This window comes from Pseudogymnoascus verrucosus (assembly GCF_001662655.1).
Source record: "Pseudogymnoascus verrucosus strain UAMH 10579 unplaced genomic scaffold scaffold_13, whole genome shotgun sequence".
NCBI lineage: Eukaryota > Fungi > Ascomycota > Leotiomycetes > Thelebolales > Thelebolaceae > Pseudogymnoascus > Pseudogymnoascus verrucosus.
The window spans coordinates 558813-574660 of record NW_017263664.1 but is presented as its reverse complement, the minus strand read 5'-3'; the positions used below and the strand labels follow the sequence as shown (position 1 = coordinate 574660).

Genomic DNA, 15848 nt, shown 5'->3' with positions numbered 1-15848 from the left:
AGCTCGCGAGCTGGCCGATCTGACGGTTGGGCCGGAACATATATAACATAACCTAAGAGCGCTTAAAAAAGAGAAATGGTTAGTCGATTCCGAAATCTGCCTTGGGTCTCTCTAAAAAGCCGTATCCTGTACCTACAGGGATAAGTCCTTACGTGGCGTTGCAGCCAGCCTTGGGCATTCCGTGCCCTAATTGAATTCTCTAATTAGCCCATTACTAGGCAACACACAATTTACATCCCCGCTTCCCAGATTAAAGAAATTGCCAAATACCGATTTTGAGAATTACCATTTACAATCTTTGTCCTAGAATCTCGACTTTAACAATGTTGAAAAATCATACGCTATTGGAGGACCAGCACGATGGGGAGCAGCAGCTAGACGAATTATGCATTGTCTGTAGGGATATCGATTTAAGGCCATACTTATTCCAAGATTCGTGGGTGGCAACAGTGAGGTTAGGAGAATTCCAGGACATCTTGAAGAGGAAACACTGCGCCTTATGCAGGATAGGTGGTGTCGGGATTCGGCGAGAAGTATCTCTGGGTGGATGCGTTGTGCATAGTACAAGATGGCGAGGACAAGCAAACTCAGATCTCTCAGATGGATAAAATCTATGGTTGTGCGACTTTGACTATTGTTGCTCTTGCAGGCGACAATGCCAACACTGGCCTACCTGGGATAGGCACTACTCTACGAACCGTCGTTCAATACTCCGAAACTATTCACGGCCTCAATCTGGTTGCAAAATCCCCTGAACTGTCTGGACTTCTCGATGCATCATGCTGGGAGTCTCGTGCTTGGACGTTTCAAGAAAGAATTCTCTCCCGGAGACTGTTGTACTTTACCGAAGCTCAAATACATTTCCAATGTCGTTCTTGCATTTGTTGCGAGGACATCTACGGAGAGTATTCAAGGAGCACTAGGATTGCCTCTGGGGCCGTAAACCCATTAGAGCGAGAGGTTTGGGCTACAGATGCAGCCTACAGCCCAGTTTTCAATATATATGAAGGACTGGTAAAATCATATTGTGGGAGGCAGCTTTCATACCACTCCGATATACTGAACTCATTCTCTGGCATTATGTCAGCGCTACAAGAACTCCACGGATTGAAATTCATCAGCGCTCTTCCTGAACAAGAATTTGGCTTAGCATTGCTTTGGCGGCCGATGGCTAGTTGTCGGCCGCGATTCAGGCTTAATCCAGATGAAGAAGGGTCTAGTTTTGATAAACTTCCTAGCTGGTGCTGGTCGGCTTGGGAAGGCAACATTTATTGGGACGCTTGGCGAATTGCAGCTATGCTGGTAAAGATATTCGGTTTAAGAGTAAAGTGGAAGATTTCGCAGTCAAGGATAAGACTGGGTGGCGCAGCATAAATCTAACCCCCGAACATGATATTCTTGACCATCAACCTCCGGCAACTTCTCTGACATCTCTCTCTTCGGAGAAAATTACTACGAGAGATCATGGGATATCTGAAGATTCCCTTCCAGATGTGCCCGTGATACGTTTCTGGGCAGAAGCAATCCAACTCGGAAAACTCTGTATCTCCTCTGAGAAAACACTTCCCGAAGACAGCGGCTATACCGTTTCCTCACTGAGTTGGCTTGAAACATTTAACAAAATATGGATATACGATACAGAAAACCATCATTGCGGCACTCTCGCCGGGGACGAGTCGTTGCAGGTTAACATCGGCGATATCTCAAAATACGAGCTCATCCTCCTTTCACGCTGCTATCAAGACGTTGTAACTGATGCAGATATAGAAGCTAGCTTGGATAGTCTACCGACGGAGTATCCGGGAAGCCAAGAGTACTATCGGGCGGTGTTTGATACGAATTTCTTTGTTCCCACGGAGGACTGGGCATTGAATGTCATGTTGGTTGAGCGGAGAGAGGGCTATTTTGTACGTCTGGCCGTTGGTCAAATTCATAGCGGTGCTTGGGAGAAGGCAGGTTCGTGTAAGAAGCTTGTGAGATTGGCTTGATTCTCTTTGTGTCTTGCATTGATAAATATTAGTAGAAGATATCAAATGGAAGTATTTGATTTTTTTCATATTTTTAATTTTTTAATTTTTAAGTCCCGAGATAGATATATCATCACCGATATTATAAAATGTATTCGACGACTATTTCCGACAGAGATACCCAAGCCTCTTTAGGTATAAACGATTATAAGAAGCTCTTTCTTCATGGCATGGCAGGGGGCTTGTTGACACTGCCTCCTTTATATCCTGTAGGCTGATTGCAATGGAGGACAGGGGATGGTTGATGATGCATTACAGAAACCTCACCACACATACACAAACCCACAAGCTCAGCAAATACACAAACCACTCACTCACTCACTCAAGACACTCAAATTCATAAACCCTCTCAATTCTCATTCTACGTACACTCTCCCTATCCACCATCCACCATCCACCTATCCATCCACCCCCCCATCCCTCCCTGCGTCACCCCACCTCCCCCATCACATCATCACAGATACAACCCCCCCTAAAAGATCGCCCCCCACTCCCATCAAAAAAACAGCGCGATAAAAAAACAACAAAAGCAGGAAAACAAAGAACAAGAGTAGAAGAAGAAGGAGAAAAAAAAAGAGTAGTAATCCATAATAATGCTAAAACAACAGCTGTAAAATGTGTCTCCTCTCGGAGGGAAGACAGAAATGGGCATCCTGAAGTCCAATACGATCCATCCATCCATCCATCGGTTCTTGTGCGGTGTAGTGTCGCGCGGTGACGGTGAGGTTGCTGAGGTCGATGTCGAAGAATCGGAAAGCCAGAGATCCATCCATCCATCCATCCATTCATGCTCGCAATATCTCAAAATCGAAAAAGTAATTCCGCAGCTTCTGCACGCCGGAAACAGATCTCACTAACAAAACAACAAAATATGCGAAAAAAACCACGAAGATACCAAAGGAAAAGAGTAGATAGAACCAAGGAAAATAATTTTGGGAGCCGGTAGTAGTGGAGTGGTGTATGGTGGTAGTTTTTAATTTGGAACCAACCGCCCATCAAATCCACAACATCCCATCCCCAATCTTTCGCTGCCATCTTTGCCGCGCTGTGCTGTCCCATATCCGTTTCTAATTTTTCTTTTCGTTCTCGAACCGAAGAGGTAAAGGGCCAAGTTGTAAAGGCACCCCGTTGTACAGTGAGGGTCATTATCGTTGTTGAGAGACCGGGTTGGTAGGTAGGTGGGTAAGGTTGTGCATGTGCGCGCGCGCTGTAGCGGATTCTCCTCGAGGGGTGGGTGCGGCGGCAGAGGTTATGGTACAGAAGAATGAGGAGGAGAAGGAAGCTCGAATGAGGGCGGCTGGCTAATGGGAAAGTTGGATGTAGCCAATTCTATCCGCTGTGTCTGTCGCTCTGAGCTTTCCGAAGATGAGCGTGGTTCGTGTGGTAGTAGTGTAGTAAGGGGAACTAGTGTAACAATGTCTTTTTTCGTCCGTCCGTCCGTTCGTTCGTGAAAATCGTGATAATGTAAAAACCCCCCTGGTCGCCGAGAACTGAAAAAAAAAGTAGACCGAAGTCGTCATTGGCCGCGGCGGGGAGAGTAATGCATGTGCGCTCGTACCGTTACAAGTTTTTTTTTTGCTGAAGAAGAAGAAGAAAATCGTCGATATCTTGATTGATTTGAGTCACCGGAGCCGAACATCTAGAAGTAGTTCCCCTGCTGCTGCTGAACACCCTGCTGCTGCTGTGGCTGCTGAGCAACCTGCGCAGCCTGTGCACCCTGCGCGCCATTGCCGCGACCGTATGGATACCCATTACCCTGCTGCTGCTGCTGCGGTGGTGGTGGTGGCCCCGCATATCCCTGAGCCGAAATCCCAGCAGTAGCAATCTGCGTGCTGCTCGGGAACACCGTAACTGGCGCCCTGGTAGAAGCCGCGAATCCCGCAGCTCCATATGCACCAGCCGCATTGCCATTCGCAAACGCCGTTGCGCTAGCGTTGGACAGGGAGCGCGCGTGCAGCTGACGAAGGGGGAGCTGCTGCTGCTGCGCGGGCGTCTCGGTGGTCTGCGCAGCGCCCGTGGCGGAACCATTGGTGGCGATAGCTGGACGGCCCTCAGCTCCTTGGAGCTTGGCTTGGATGCGGCGACCGTAGGGCGTGGTGCGGATCTGTGGGAGGATGGGGCGGATTGCGTCGACGAGACGGGTTTTCATGGCCGGGTTGGCGTAGTCGAGAGCAGTCTGTACGACGTAGTTTGCGAAGGAGTCGCGGAGGAGACGCTCGAGGTCGGCGGGGGTGGCGAGCATTTCCTCGATGAGCATGTCCTTGCTTGGCTCCTGGGCGCAGCGGAGGCACTTCTCGATGACGTTGCTGGAGAACTTCTGGCGGGAGAGCTGGCCGACGCGGCCGGCGAACATGGCGACGAGGGGCTCGGTGAAGACGGGCTCGTTGAGGTCGAGGATGTATTGCACGACGTAGTTGCCGAAGGGGTCTTGGACGAGGGTGAATGCGTTGTTGGAGATTTGGCGGATGAGCCAGGCCTTTTGCTCGCCGCTGGCGTGGTCGATGCAGCGCTGGAGGACGCAGCAGCCGTGGCGGTGCGTGCCGACGTCGACGCAGTGGCGTCCGACGGCGTCGAAGATGAACTGCGCGTCGAGTGGGGATAGCTTGTTGAGGCACTTCTGGATGACGTGGTTGCCGTTGAGGTCCTGGATCAGCTCGACGACTTGGTAGCGCAGGGCCTCGATGATGGTCTGGATCTGGCCAGCGGTGGAGATGAACTCAATCATCTTCTGGAGGGCGCGTGTGCCGTGCTGGTTCAGTGCAATGCGAACAAGGTCCTGGGAGGCGTTCTCGATGAGCACGGTGCGCTCTTCGTCGTTGCAGAACTCCAGTAGCTTCTGGCAGAGGTAGTTGCCGAAGGGATCGGTCATCAGCTCTACGACGTGCTGGTTGGTCTCAAGCCAGATCATGTGGATCTGCTCGGCGTTGCGCTCCTCGAGCTTCTTCTGGAGGAAGCGGCATCCATGCTGGTCCTTGCACAGACTGTAGATCTCACCACCAAGGGACTCCAAGGCAACATTGGCGAATCTGTTCATAGCTAAAATATTGTCAGTACATCACTTGAGATCGAGATCGGACACTGAAACTCACCCTCACCATCATTCTGGCGACGCTGTTGGATAACCCTAGCCTGACTATCACGTGGAGCATTGTTCTGGTACGCCGGTGGAACTCCATAATCGCCATATGCACTCTGGGGGTATGCCTGCTGTCCGATCTGCATGTTCTGCATCGCCATAGCCATCATTGGCATGTTGTACTGGTTGTTGTAGTATTGCATGCCGTATGGGTTGGCTCCAGCCTGAGTGACAGCCGGCTGATTGAGAGGCACAGAGCTCTGGGTGACGGAAGGTCCGAATGGAGGAGCACTGGCCTGGAGTGCAGACTGGATGGACTGGTAACCGCCGTTTGTGGCCTCGCGGACTGGAGTAGATTCACCACTGTTGACCTCACGACCCTGTCTGTTGTTGACGGCGTTGGGAGGAATGCGGCCCAAGCTGGCATTGTGGTTGTGGAAGTGCTGCTGAGCGTGGGACTGCGTCTTTTGAGGGGTGCTGCCAACAGCGTTGCCGCCGTTCGACTTCATGGTTGGCACATCGTTGGCGGAGTAGGAGGTCTGAAGCTTGGGAGGAGTCATCTGGACCTGGCTGGTTGGTGAGGTCACCTGGGACTTGTCCTGATCGCCGAAGTACTTCAGATCCTGGGAGTAACGGTTGGGGGTGCGGACCTTCAGTGGCGACTCAAGAGGGGTCGAGCTCTGCGAAGTAGAGCCGTTCATCGTGCTGGAGTTGCCGTTCTGGTTGGAGGAGGTCTGGCTTATATGGTTGGTAGGCAAGCTCTGTTGGCCCGCGCGGTGTCGTCCAAACGACGACCAGCCAGTAGATTCCGTGGTGGTGGATTGGCCAGAGGCTAGGTCAAGGGCAGCGGATGAGGTGGATAACTGCAGGAGGCGGTGAGCACCGTTTGCAGTGGTAGATCGATCAGGGGACTTACATTCTGGGGGTGCTCTCCACGAACTAGGATCGGGAAGTTCTCATCAGTTGCGTGCATCTGGAGGTAGTTCTTGGAGTCCATTGGTCCTCCGGCATCCTCGTCGCCGAAAAGGAAGCGGGTGGTGTTGGTCTGGTCGAGCGAGAGCATATCCTGAATGCCATTGCGTGACTTGGTCACAGGCATTGAGTATCTGTTGTGGCTAGCCATGGTGTTAGCTTCTATGATGTGGTGATATTGGTTTTTGTAACTGAATTGTTAAGTATAAGATCGATAGCAACAAGTCAAATAAAGATTTGCAAGATCTATAATTGTCTGTGTGAAGTTGTGTAAAAGTAGCTGTCTGTTGTCTGCAGCAGAAAGCCAAAGCAATTGTAGAAAGTTGGTGTTGTGATCAAGATCGGGCAAGTATGTGAAAAGTTGAAAGGGGGAGGGTGATATAGCATCGACGAGCGGCTGCCTGAGGGCTATGAGGGGGAGGGGGCCTCAGAACAAGCACAATGTGAGGCCCCTCTCAACAAAAGAACCACAATGCTAAGGTTCCACTTCCACCCCACCAGTGAACAACACAAAGGTGCAACTGACAAAAACACAACAACAAACAGCATTCAAAGTAAGAAGAAAGTGAACTTACTGGTTCGAAGACCTGTGGCTGCTCGGATCCTGTCTCACAGCCTGCTCTTTATCATCATCCTCGCTATTGCGTCTCGACGTGGAGTTCGACATGATGATAGCGTTCTCATCCATGGTGTATCGCGAAGAAATCAATCCGTTGTGCGGCGAAGTAAGCTGGCTAGCAGAGCGGCCAGGACGGTTATACAGTCCTCCAATCGGCGAGGTCAAGCTAGATGTGGAGTAACGATTCGGGCGGGAGAAGACTGTCGGGAAGCCTGAGCTGGTCTCGCGGTATTCGGGGGGAGTGGTAGGTTCGGACTGGTGGCCGCCGTTGGTGTTGTGCGAGTTGTGGTGGCGCCCGAGGTCCTCTTGCATCTGTCGGAGTTCTTGTTCTTCTTGGCGCTGCTGGAGGTCCAAGATTTGCATCTCAGCCTCAAAACGGCGTTTCTGTTCGCGGAGACGCTCGTATTCTAGTTTCTTCTTCTCTAGCTACGTTGAGGGTCAGCTGGAGAGCTCAGCACAGACGTGGTGAGTCTAGATTGATGTTCTCTGCAGAGTATTCAAAAGCTAATGTGTTTGTGGAAGGTATGGAGTGGATGTGGATGTTTTGTTGTGTGGGAGTTGAAGGGAAAAACGCGGTGGGTGAAGCTTACGAGCTGAACTTTATGGTAGTTCTAAACAACAGAAGTTAGCAAAAAGGCGCCTCAGGAATCGATTCAAGCCGCGACGGGGATCATCACCAGCCGCAGCCCTCCCCAGCCGCAGCTCGCAATCGGATAAAGAAACCACCACCCAACCACGCACGACTCCTCACGCTCTCTCACGCTCAAGGGACAGGGACCAGCTTACCGAAGGCACATACTCCTGCCCATCCTGCACTCCTCTCTGTCCGGTAATAGAGTGCAGCGTGGGCACTCTCCCCGAGTCCGTTGTGAAGCGCCTCGTGAGCGTGAAACCGCGACCGTCCTGCGCCGAGGCCGACGCGGACAGCGGGGGAGGCAGACGGCTGCCGCCATTGCGCGGTGGTGACACGAGGCCAAGGAGGGGCTGCTCACTGCCGCTGACGCCGCCACTGATGCTGCCGCGCACCGATTGTCGGAAGCGCAGCTCGTCCATCCGCTCGCTCGTGCTGTTCGAAAATGCCATGCTGGGGAATTGCTACAATACTGGCCACGGGACATGTGTCAGCTTCTTTCGGGTTCAGGGAGGGAGGCGCGGTGAGGCTGGGGCGAGCTGCGAGGGGAGCGGAGAATGCGCGAGAGGAGGGAGAAGAGGAGATGGTGCTGGGATAGGTTGGTGGGTTTGGGGGAGGGGACAACTCACAGTTATACAAAAAAAGACTCCTACACTGTCTTGCCGCGAGCCCTTACAACCTGGAGAGCCAGGCGTCGCAAACGGAAGACGTCCAATCTCTCCCCAAGGAAATAGAACAACGAGAGATAGAGGTGAAGAAGGCGGGAACGAGAGAGAGAGAGAGAGGTGAGAGGTGGGAGGTAAAGAGAGAGGAGGATCGAGTCGGAGAGGTTGTGCGTGTGTGGACGTTGGGTGTGGTGCAGAGGTCGTTGATCGTGGACCCCTGTTTCTGGGGATCCGCCTTCGGCAAAGCTCCAGTAGTGGGCCACGGAATGGGAAGGGGGAAGAGGGAAGGGCGGTGGGAGGGTGTCGACACACAAAATGTGAGTCCTAAAGAGGAGGAATTGAAGATATATTGAAGGTTTGAGAGTATGATTATTATGTGGGATTGTGATTGTGCAGCAGGTATGTGTAGGGTATGGCCGGTGAGGTTGGGGAGTACGCGGGTTGGTATAATGAGGGTACTCGGGGGTGGTGTCTCGACAGTGCTGGGAGAAGCACGAAAACTACAATCCCGGAAAGTACCACAGATGGTACCTCGAGGATCAGTTGAACATACGCTGGCCATACCTCTACCACACCACTAAAACACCACGACAACCACCACTCACATGTACCACACCACGCAAATCACGCTCTAAGTTACCTTTTTGATGGTAGTCTGGGGATCTGTACTCTACTAACTCTAGTAATTCTAGTAGTAACTCTAGTAGTAACTCTTAGTATATACCCAGCGCCGTTGGGCACACTCTCCACGCCCAAAATCGGACGAGGCACGAGGGAGAGGGAGAGGTTACAGCAGTATGGGCAGCGGCGGCTTCTCTTCACCGCATCGTACGCTTTGCTAGAGTAGTAACTAACTAAGCAGCAGATAGCGCTCACTCCACCGCCGCTGTCGACACGACTTTGCTCTGCTTACACACAAATACTTTCTCTCTAGCCGCCCCTCGGCCACTCCACCTATATTTGTATGGCCATCAAGCCCATCCGTTCTGTACTCTTCTGGCTGACAAAAAGGTTGAAATGGTTCCATTGGGTTCAATTGAGCGGTGGGCACACAGTGGTGGGTGGGCAACAGGCGCCGACCCGTCAGGGGCTACAGTAACAAGGGGGTGGGGGATCCATCGTCTCTTCGGCGCCAATGGGACGAGTACGAGACTGCAAAGTCACTTCTCTCAGGCCATTTTTTGCTTCGCTGTTGCGGTTCCACTACATCCACAATACAACCGTGCGGCCTAGGCTATACGATACGCGCATTGTTGAGACTCGGATCTGATATAAACCGCCGACAGATCCCAGAAATATATCGATTCAAAAGGATCCTTCGTCCACCTTGCTGTCTCTGTCTCTGTCTCTCCCTTCAAGACATCCTCTGCGTTGTTCAAAATCAGGTACACCAATCCACGGATACAACCGCTACAACCGCCGCCCGCCCAGCCAAGCTGTCAACCCACGCCATACTGCATGCTTCTGACTCGTGCAACTCACAAACCTCACCCCCGTGTCAATCCAATTCCTCTATATTATATATATTATATTACCTCGACACATATATTACCTTCAAACCCCCATCTATCCCATCCCACGCTTCCCCAGGCTTACCTACTTACCCACCGTTGCTCGTAGGAATGGACGGACGACGGAGCGGGACAACCCATTGTTTTGTTCGCTTGGGCGATGAGACGAGGAATTGACCCATTTACCCAACGCACTAGAGCACCCTACCTTCACACTTTAGGCCCGATCACCCCCGCCCGCCCCGTCAAAGAAGGAGAAGAAGAAGAAGAAGAAAGAAGCTACGTTGCGCTGCACCCGCCGGCGGCCTGTGCGAGAGATAGCGGTGCATCTGAAACGCATCAGGAACTCTAAACGCCGTCGCTCGTACGTTTTTTTTTTCTCCCCCCGCCTGCTTACTTACCTAGGTAAACTGAGTCTGTCCTGTCTTGTCTTGTCTGCCTGGTTGTCTGGCTGGCTGGCTGTCTGTTCGTCCCATATGCACCCGCAGAAAGCACCTCTGAACCCCTCCCATCGCGAACCATACCCCGAAACGGACAGAGATGTCCAATCACCAACCACCCACGCCGGAAACCCTACGCGACCCCTTCCGTTCCGCCACGCCGCAGCCGCCGCGCCCCTGTGATGCAAGTGACGGACGCAATCAGCGCCGCGATGATGCAAGACACACAACACAACACAACACAGATAGAGGGAGCGAGGTGGGAGCGAGGAGGGAGGGTGCATACTTAAACCTTCCTGTTGCTCTCTCATACATATACCTCTCGTTCCTCGCAGTAAGTCACATTACCCCGTCGACACCCCCACGAGATCTCCCTCGCAGACCACAAGACATCCGATTCCCTGCCTCGCCCTGCCCTGCCCTACCCTATGTGGACTCATGCATACGTGCAGCACGCCGGCGCAAGGACTCAGACATGGGATGGATAGACCCCGCGGTGCGCTGTGCAGCTCCGCTGCGCAACGCTCCCCACAGCTGGCTTTCCTTGCTTCGCGCAAGCGCACACAGCACGTCTGTCTCGATGGGGGGATGAAGAGGGGTGATCTGTATGTGCGCTGCGGCTCTGGCTGCAGGTTGAGGCGTGGACGAGTGGGATGTAGTGACGAGATGATGGATGTTGTATTACCCCCCCTCAGCTGTCTCGCATCTGTCTCTCACCGGCACAACACACATACACAGCTGCGAACCAGTATCTCGAATATTGTCAGCCCCCTCTCTCTGCCCTCAGTACCACCCTCTCCTCCCTCCTCCCTCTCCCGTCTCCCCTCTACCCTCTCACCGACGGCACTTCGCAGCTCCCCTCTCATCCATCCATCGTATCTCATACCCCGCTCCTAGCGATACCAACCTGCATCCCAACCCCTCCATCCCACCCACCTCCCTCATCAAGTAACCATACACCCGAACCAGCCAAGCCGCCGTCGACGTGGGGTCGCTCCTGCACCATCTCTCATCCCACTTGCCAGGCGGGGTCTCAACACAGGAGGCGGTGAGCAAGCCGCCCAACCAATCCTATACGCGCCTTTGCCTCCCTCGCAATGCCCATTGACGCTAGTCTGTATCGCGTTAGTACCCCCATCCCATCTCCCTGCTGCCTTACAGCCTCAGCGCCTTCTTTCTGAACAAAGATTCTCCGTTCCGGCTACCTCCATCCCACCCCGTACCTCCGTACCTTTTTCCACATGCGTGTACCACCACCACCACCCACCTATCTCTTATCTTATCTTAGCCCCATCAGCAAGCTTCACCTCAACTTTTCCCAATGGTGGGCGACAAAACCACTCACAGCCCGTCAAACTCCGCCAACCCACGCCTCCGAAACCACACAACCATGCGCCGCGACGTTAGGTAGCATATACCCCCCACTCGAGAGACGAAATACATAAGGCTTCTATATGCCTCCGAGGAAACGCGCTGCTGCTGCTGCCCCGGCTGCAGCGGCTGTGCCGCCGGCGCCCGAGGTGCGTGATGATGCCCCGCGCAAGGAGTCAGAGGGAGGGGGGCTAACGGGTGAACAGGTTGAGAAGATAAGGGAGGAGTTTGATCTGAGTACGGAGGAGGGGAGGAAGAAGGCGGCGAGGAGGGAGAGGGCGGAGGCCCAGAGGCCGGTGGGGAATGATGTATGTTTGCACTGGCGGTGATGACTGGTTGCCCCCTCCAAATTGGGGAGGATGAATGGCTGACAAATGGTGAAATGTAGGGATTTGAGGCGCTGTTGGAGCCGTTTTATGGGGGGAAGAGCTTGACGGATCCGATTGATACGGCGAAGGTATGTGCTCTTCTCGAAAATGGGGTTTTTTAGACGATGATGATGATGGTTGCTGATGATGGGGTGTTTTACAACAGGATAAGTGGAATTTGCTTCCGGCCTTTTTGAAGGTGAAGGGGTTGGTGAAGCAGCATATCGACTCGTTTAATTATTTTGTCGATCATGAGATTAAGGATATTTTGAAGGCGAATAAGTTCGTTAGGAGTGATGTGGATAATACCTTCTGGCTTGAGTACGTCTCTCCTTCCACTTCCCGGGGAATACTATTGCAGGCCACTAACTTTGATTCTCTCATAGATACACAGACATTCGTGTTGGCGCCCCAGAACGCCTCGACTACGATGACCGCAAACCCCTCAACGATGTCACACCTAACGAGTGCCGTCTCCGCGACCTCACTTACGCCGCCCCCATCTTCGTGGACATAAAGTACGTGCGCGGAAAACGCATTGTCGCTCGCCGCGGCATCCCCATCGGGCGCATGCCCATCATGCTTAAGAGTTCCAAGTGCCGCCTAACAGGGCGCAACGACGGGCAACTCGCATACATGAACGAGTGCGCCTTGGATCCAGGAGGATACTTTATCGTTAACGGTACGGAGAAGGTTATTTTGGTGCAGGAGCAATTGAGCAAGAATCGAGTGATTGTGGAGACAGATGCGAAAAAGTCGATGGTTTCGGCGTCGGTGACGAGTTCGACGCATGAGAGGAAGTCGAAGAGTTATGTGGTGTTGAAGAAGGAGAGGATATATCTGCAGCATAACGTACTCACTGAGGCGGTGCCGATTGTCATTGCACTGAAGGCTATGGGTGTGCAGTCTGATCACGAGATGTTGCTGCTTGTTGCGGGAACGGATGCGACGTACCAGGATGACTTTGCTGTCAACTTCGAGGAGGCGGCTAAGCTGGGTATCTTCTCGCAGCAGCAGGCGCTGGAGTGGATTGGAGGAAGGGTTAAGATGGGGAAGAGCAGGTTCGGGCAACCGCAACGGCGAAACTTCGCACAGGATGGGCTGGAGGCATTGGCGAATATCGTTATCACCCACGTTCCCGTCGTGGGCCTGGATTTCAGACCCAAGGCGCTATACGTGTGCTTCATGGTTCGACGTGTGCTGATGGCGATGCACGACCCCAAACTCGTAGACGACCGCGATTACGTCGGTAACAAGCGTCTCGAACTTGCAGGTCAGCTGCTATCTCTCCTCTTCGAGGATCTGTTCAAGAAGTTCAACTCGGACCTCAAGATGAACATCGACAAGGTGCTCAAGAAGCCGAACCGCACCAACGAGTTCGACGCCTACCAGCACATGCAGTCTCATGGCAACTACATCACGCAGGGCATGAACCGCGCTATCTCGACGGGTAACTGGAGTTTGAAGCGTTTCAAGATGGAGCGCGCGGGTGTGACGCATGTGCTGAGTCGGTTGAGTTATATCGCCGCCTTGGGCATGATGACGCGTATTAGTTCGCAGTTCGAGAAGACGCGCAAGGTGTCTGGTCCGCGTGCGCTGCAGCCTTCGCAGTTTGGTATGCTGTGTCCGTCTGATACGCCTGAAGGTGAGGCTTGTGGTCTTGTTAAGAATTTGGCGCTCATGACGCATATTACTACCAACGATGATGAGGAGCCTGTGCGCAAACTGGTCTTTGTTCTTGGTGCTGAGGATATTGTGTCTATGAGCGGAAAGGAGATTTACGACGATGGTGCTTATGTTATCTTTATCAACGGTACGCCTCTTGCCTTGACCAGGAAACCAAAGGCTTTCCTGGCGGGCTTCAAGACCTTCCGTCGTACGGGTCGTGTATCTGAGTTCGTGAGTTGTTACATCAACCACCACACAAGCTCCGTCCACATCGCCACCGACGAGGGCCGCATCTGTCGGCCCCTTATCATCGTCACAAACGGCATACCGCGGATAAAAGACCACCACCTCGCAGCCCTCCGCGATGGCACCATGGAGTTCGACGACTTCCTCTACCGCGGCCTCGTCGAGTACATCGACTGTAACGAAGAGAACGACGCCATGATCGCCCTGTACGAAAACGCCATCACACCCGCAACCACGCATCTCGAGATCGAGCCCTTCACCATCCTCGGCGCCGTCGCGGGTCTCATTCCCTACCCCCACCACAACCAGTCCCCACGTAACACCTACCAATGTGCTATGGGTAAGCAAGCCATCGGCGCAATCGCCTACAACCAATTCGCACGTATCGACACTCTCCTCTACCTCATGGTGTACCCACAGGCTCCCATGGTCAAGACCCGCACCATCGAGCTCATCCGCTACGACAAACTACCTGCTGGCCAAAACGCCATCGTGGCCGTCATGTCCTACTCCGGATACGATATTGAGGATGCCTTAGTCCTCAACCGCGCCTCCCTCGACCGCGGCTTCGGTCGCTGCCAGGTCCTCCGTAAATACGCCACCAAGCTCCTCAAATACGCCAACCGCAGCGCAGACCGCATCGGTGACCGAGATTTCGAGGTTCGCGCATCAGACGGCGCTACGGTGCCCATCGAGAAGCACCAGCTCCTCGGCGCCGACGGACTCGCGCACGTCGGCGAGATCGCCCGCAACGGCGACGTGTACGTCAAGAAGGAGACGCCCCTCAACACCTCCTCAACAGGGATCGGTTCCGATTCCGGGCGCAGCTCTGACATGAAAGACGCATCCATGTCGTACCGCCTCCCCGACCCAGCCTACATCGATAAAATCCTAATCTCCCAAACCGAAAACGAAAGCACAGTCATCAAAGTGCAAACGCGACAAACCCGGCGCCCCGAGCTCGGCGACAAATTCTCCTCCCGCCACGGACAAAAAGGAGTCGTCGGGCTCATCGCGCCCGCCCAAGACCTCCCCTTTGCCGACACCGGCATCACCCCGGACATCATCATGAACCCCCACGGATTCCCGTCCCGTATGACAGTCGGCAAGATGCTGGAGCTCCTCTCCGGGAAATCCGGCGTCATCCGCGGCACCCACGAGTACGGGACGTGTTTTGGTGGTTCCAAAGTCGAGGAGATGGGGCAGGGACTCGTGGATGCTGGGTATGCTTATGCGGGGAAGGAGTTCCTGACGAGTGGGATTACTGGGGAGGCGTTGCCGGCGTATGTGTTTATGGGGCCGATTTACTACCAGAAGCTTAAGCATATGGTGCAGGATAAATTGCATTCGAGATCTAGGGGTCCCAGGGCGATTTTGACGCGCCAGCCCACGGAGGGTAGGTCGAGACAGGGTGGGTTGAGATTGGGTGAGATGGAGAGAGATTGTTTGATTGCGTATGGAGCTAGTCAGTTGTTGTTGGAGAGGTTGATGTTGAGTTCGGATGCGCATGAGGTTGATGTTTGTGAGAGGTGTGGGTTGATGGGGTACCAGGGGTGGTGTCAGACGTGTAGGAAAGGGGGGGTGGCGAGGATGGTGATGCCGTATGCGGCGAAGTTGTTGGTGCAGGAGTTGTTGAGTATGAATGTGTTGGTGAGGTTGAAGTTGGAGGATGAGTTTCCTGCGCCGACATAGGTGGGGGTTGGGGGAGAAAAAGGGGGGGGGATGTGGAGTAAAAGGGGGGGTTGTGTATATCATCTGCATAGATAGCAAGGAGCGTTCTGAATTACTAGTGCTGCTTGCTCCGTTTGTCGACGCCATACGTGATTATATATGCCATACCCTCCGCCCTTTCCTCTTGTTCTTCTTCTCTCCCTCCCTACAATTCGAAAAAGGCTTGTTCACAAGAAGAAGCTAATACCGAGAGGTCGGGCTACTGGATCTGTACTAGCGATTGCAGAAGCTGCTGCCAGCAACAAATGGATGATGGCACCATCAATGCCGTGGGGTGACCTACGTGGCGACAAGAACAGATGCGTGGCGACGAGAAAAGTTGCGCGGTAACAAGAAAAGCACCCGCATTGACAAGAGAGACCAACTACACGGCAGCCAAAACGGCAATTGAGTCCCCAGGTCCCAACGAAGGTGCGCCTCCATTACTTATCCACTCACAATATAACGCCGGAATCAGTGGACTTCTCTTGGTGGCGCCAGCGGAAGATATCAGTCAAGTGTAAACATAGTCAAAATGTCACTA

At 53.3% G+C, this 15848-nt stretch overlaps 3 protein-coding genes across 3 annotated transcripts; 2 read left to right on the top strand and 1 right to left on the bottom strand.

Annotated features, from left to right (window-relative positions):
• Positions 1 to 323: 323 nt before the first annotated feature.
• VE01_03866 (uncharacterized protein) lies at positions 324 to 2023 on the top strand (the record flags this gene model as incomplete). The annotated part of the gene is made up of 4 exons (XM_018273348.1): positions 324 to 449; positions 511 to 1241; positions 1295 to 1973; positions 2021 to 2023. The coding sequence occupies 4 exons, from the start codon at positions 324 to 326 to the stop codon at positions 2021 to 2023; spliced, it is 1539 nt and encodes a 512-aa protein (XP_018131840.1).
• A 476-nt stretch (positions 2024 to 2499) lies between these two features.
• VE01_03865 (uncharacterized protein) lies at positions 2500 to 8400 on the bottom strand. The gene is made up of 7 exons (XM_059463571.1): positions 7955 to 8400; positions 7481 to 7797; positions 7285 to 7305; positions 6651 to 7120; positions 6020 to 6218; positions 5117 to 5966; positions 2500 to 5063 (listed from the first exon to the last, which is right to left on the bottom strand). The coding sequence occupies exons 2-7, from the start codon at positions 7775 to 7777 to the stop codon at positions 3667 to 3669; spliced, it is 3234 nt and encodes a 1077-aa protein (XP_059319824.1). The 5' UTR covers positions 7778 to 7797; positions 7955 to 8400; the 3' UTR covers positions 2500 to 3666.
• Positions 8401 to 11197: 2797 nt separating this feature from the next.
• Positions 11198 to 15293, top strand: RET1 (DNA-directed RNA polymerase III core subunit ret1). The gene is made up of 5 exons (XM_018273346.2): positions 11198 to 11461; positions 11519 to 11620; positions 11701 to 11769; positions 11847 to 12001; positions 12067 to 15293. The coding sequence occupies exons 1-5, from the start codon at positions 11396 to 11398 to the stop codon at positions 15284 to 15286; spliced, it is 3612 nt and encodes a 1203-aa protein (XP_018131841.1). The 5' UTR covers positions 11198 to 11395; the 3' UTR covers positions 15287 to 15293.
• The last annotated feature ends 555 nt before the right edge of the window (positions 15294 to 15848 follow it).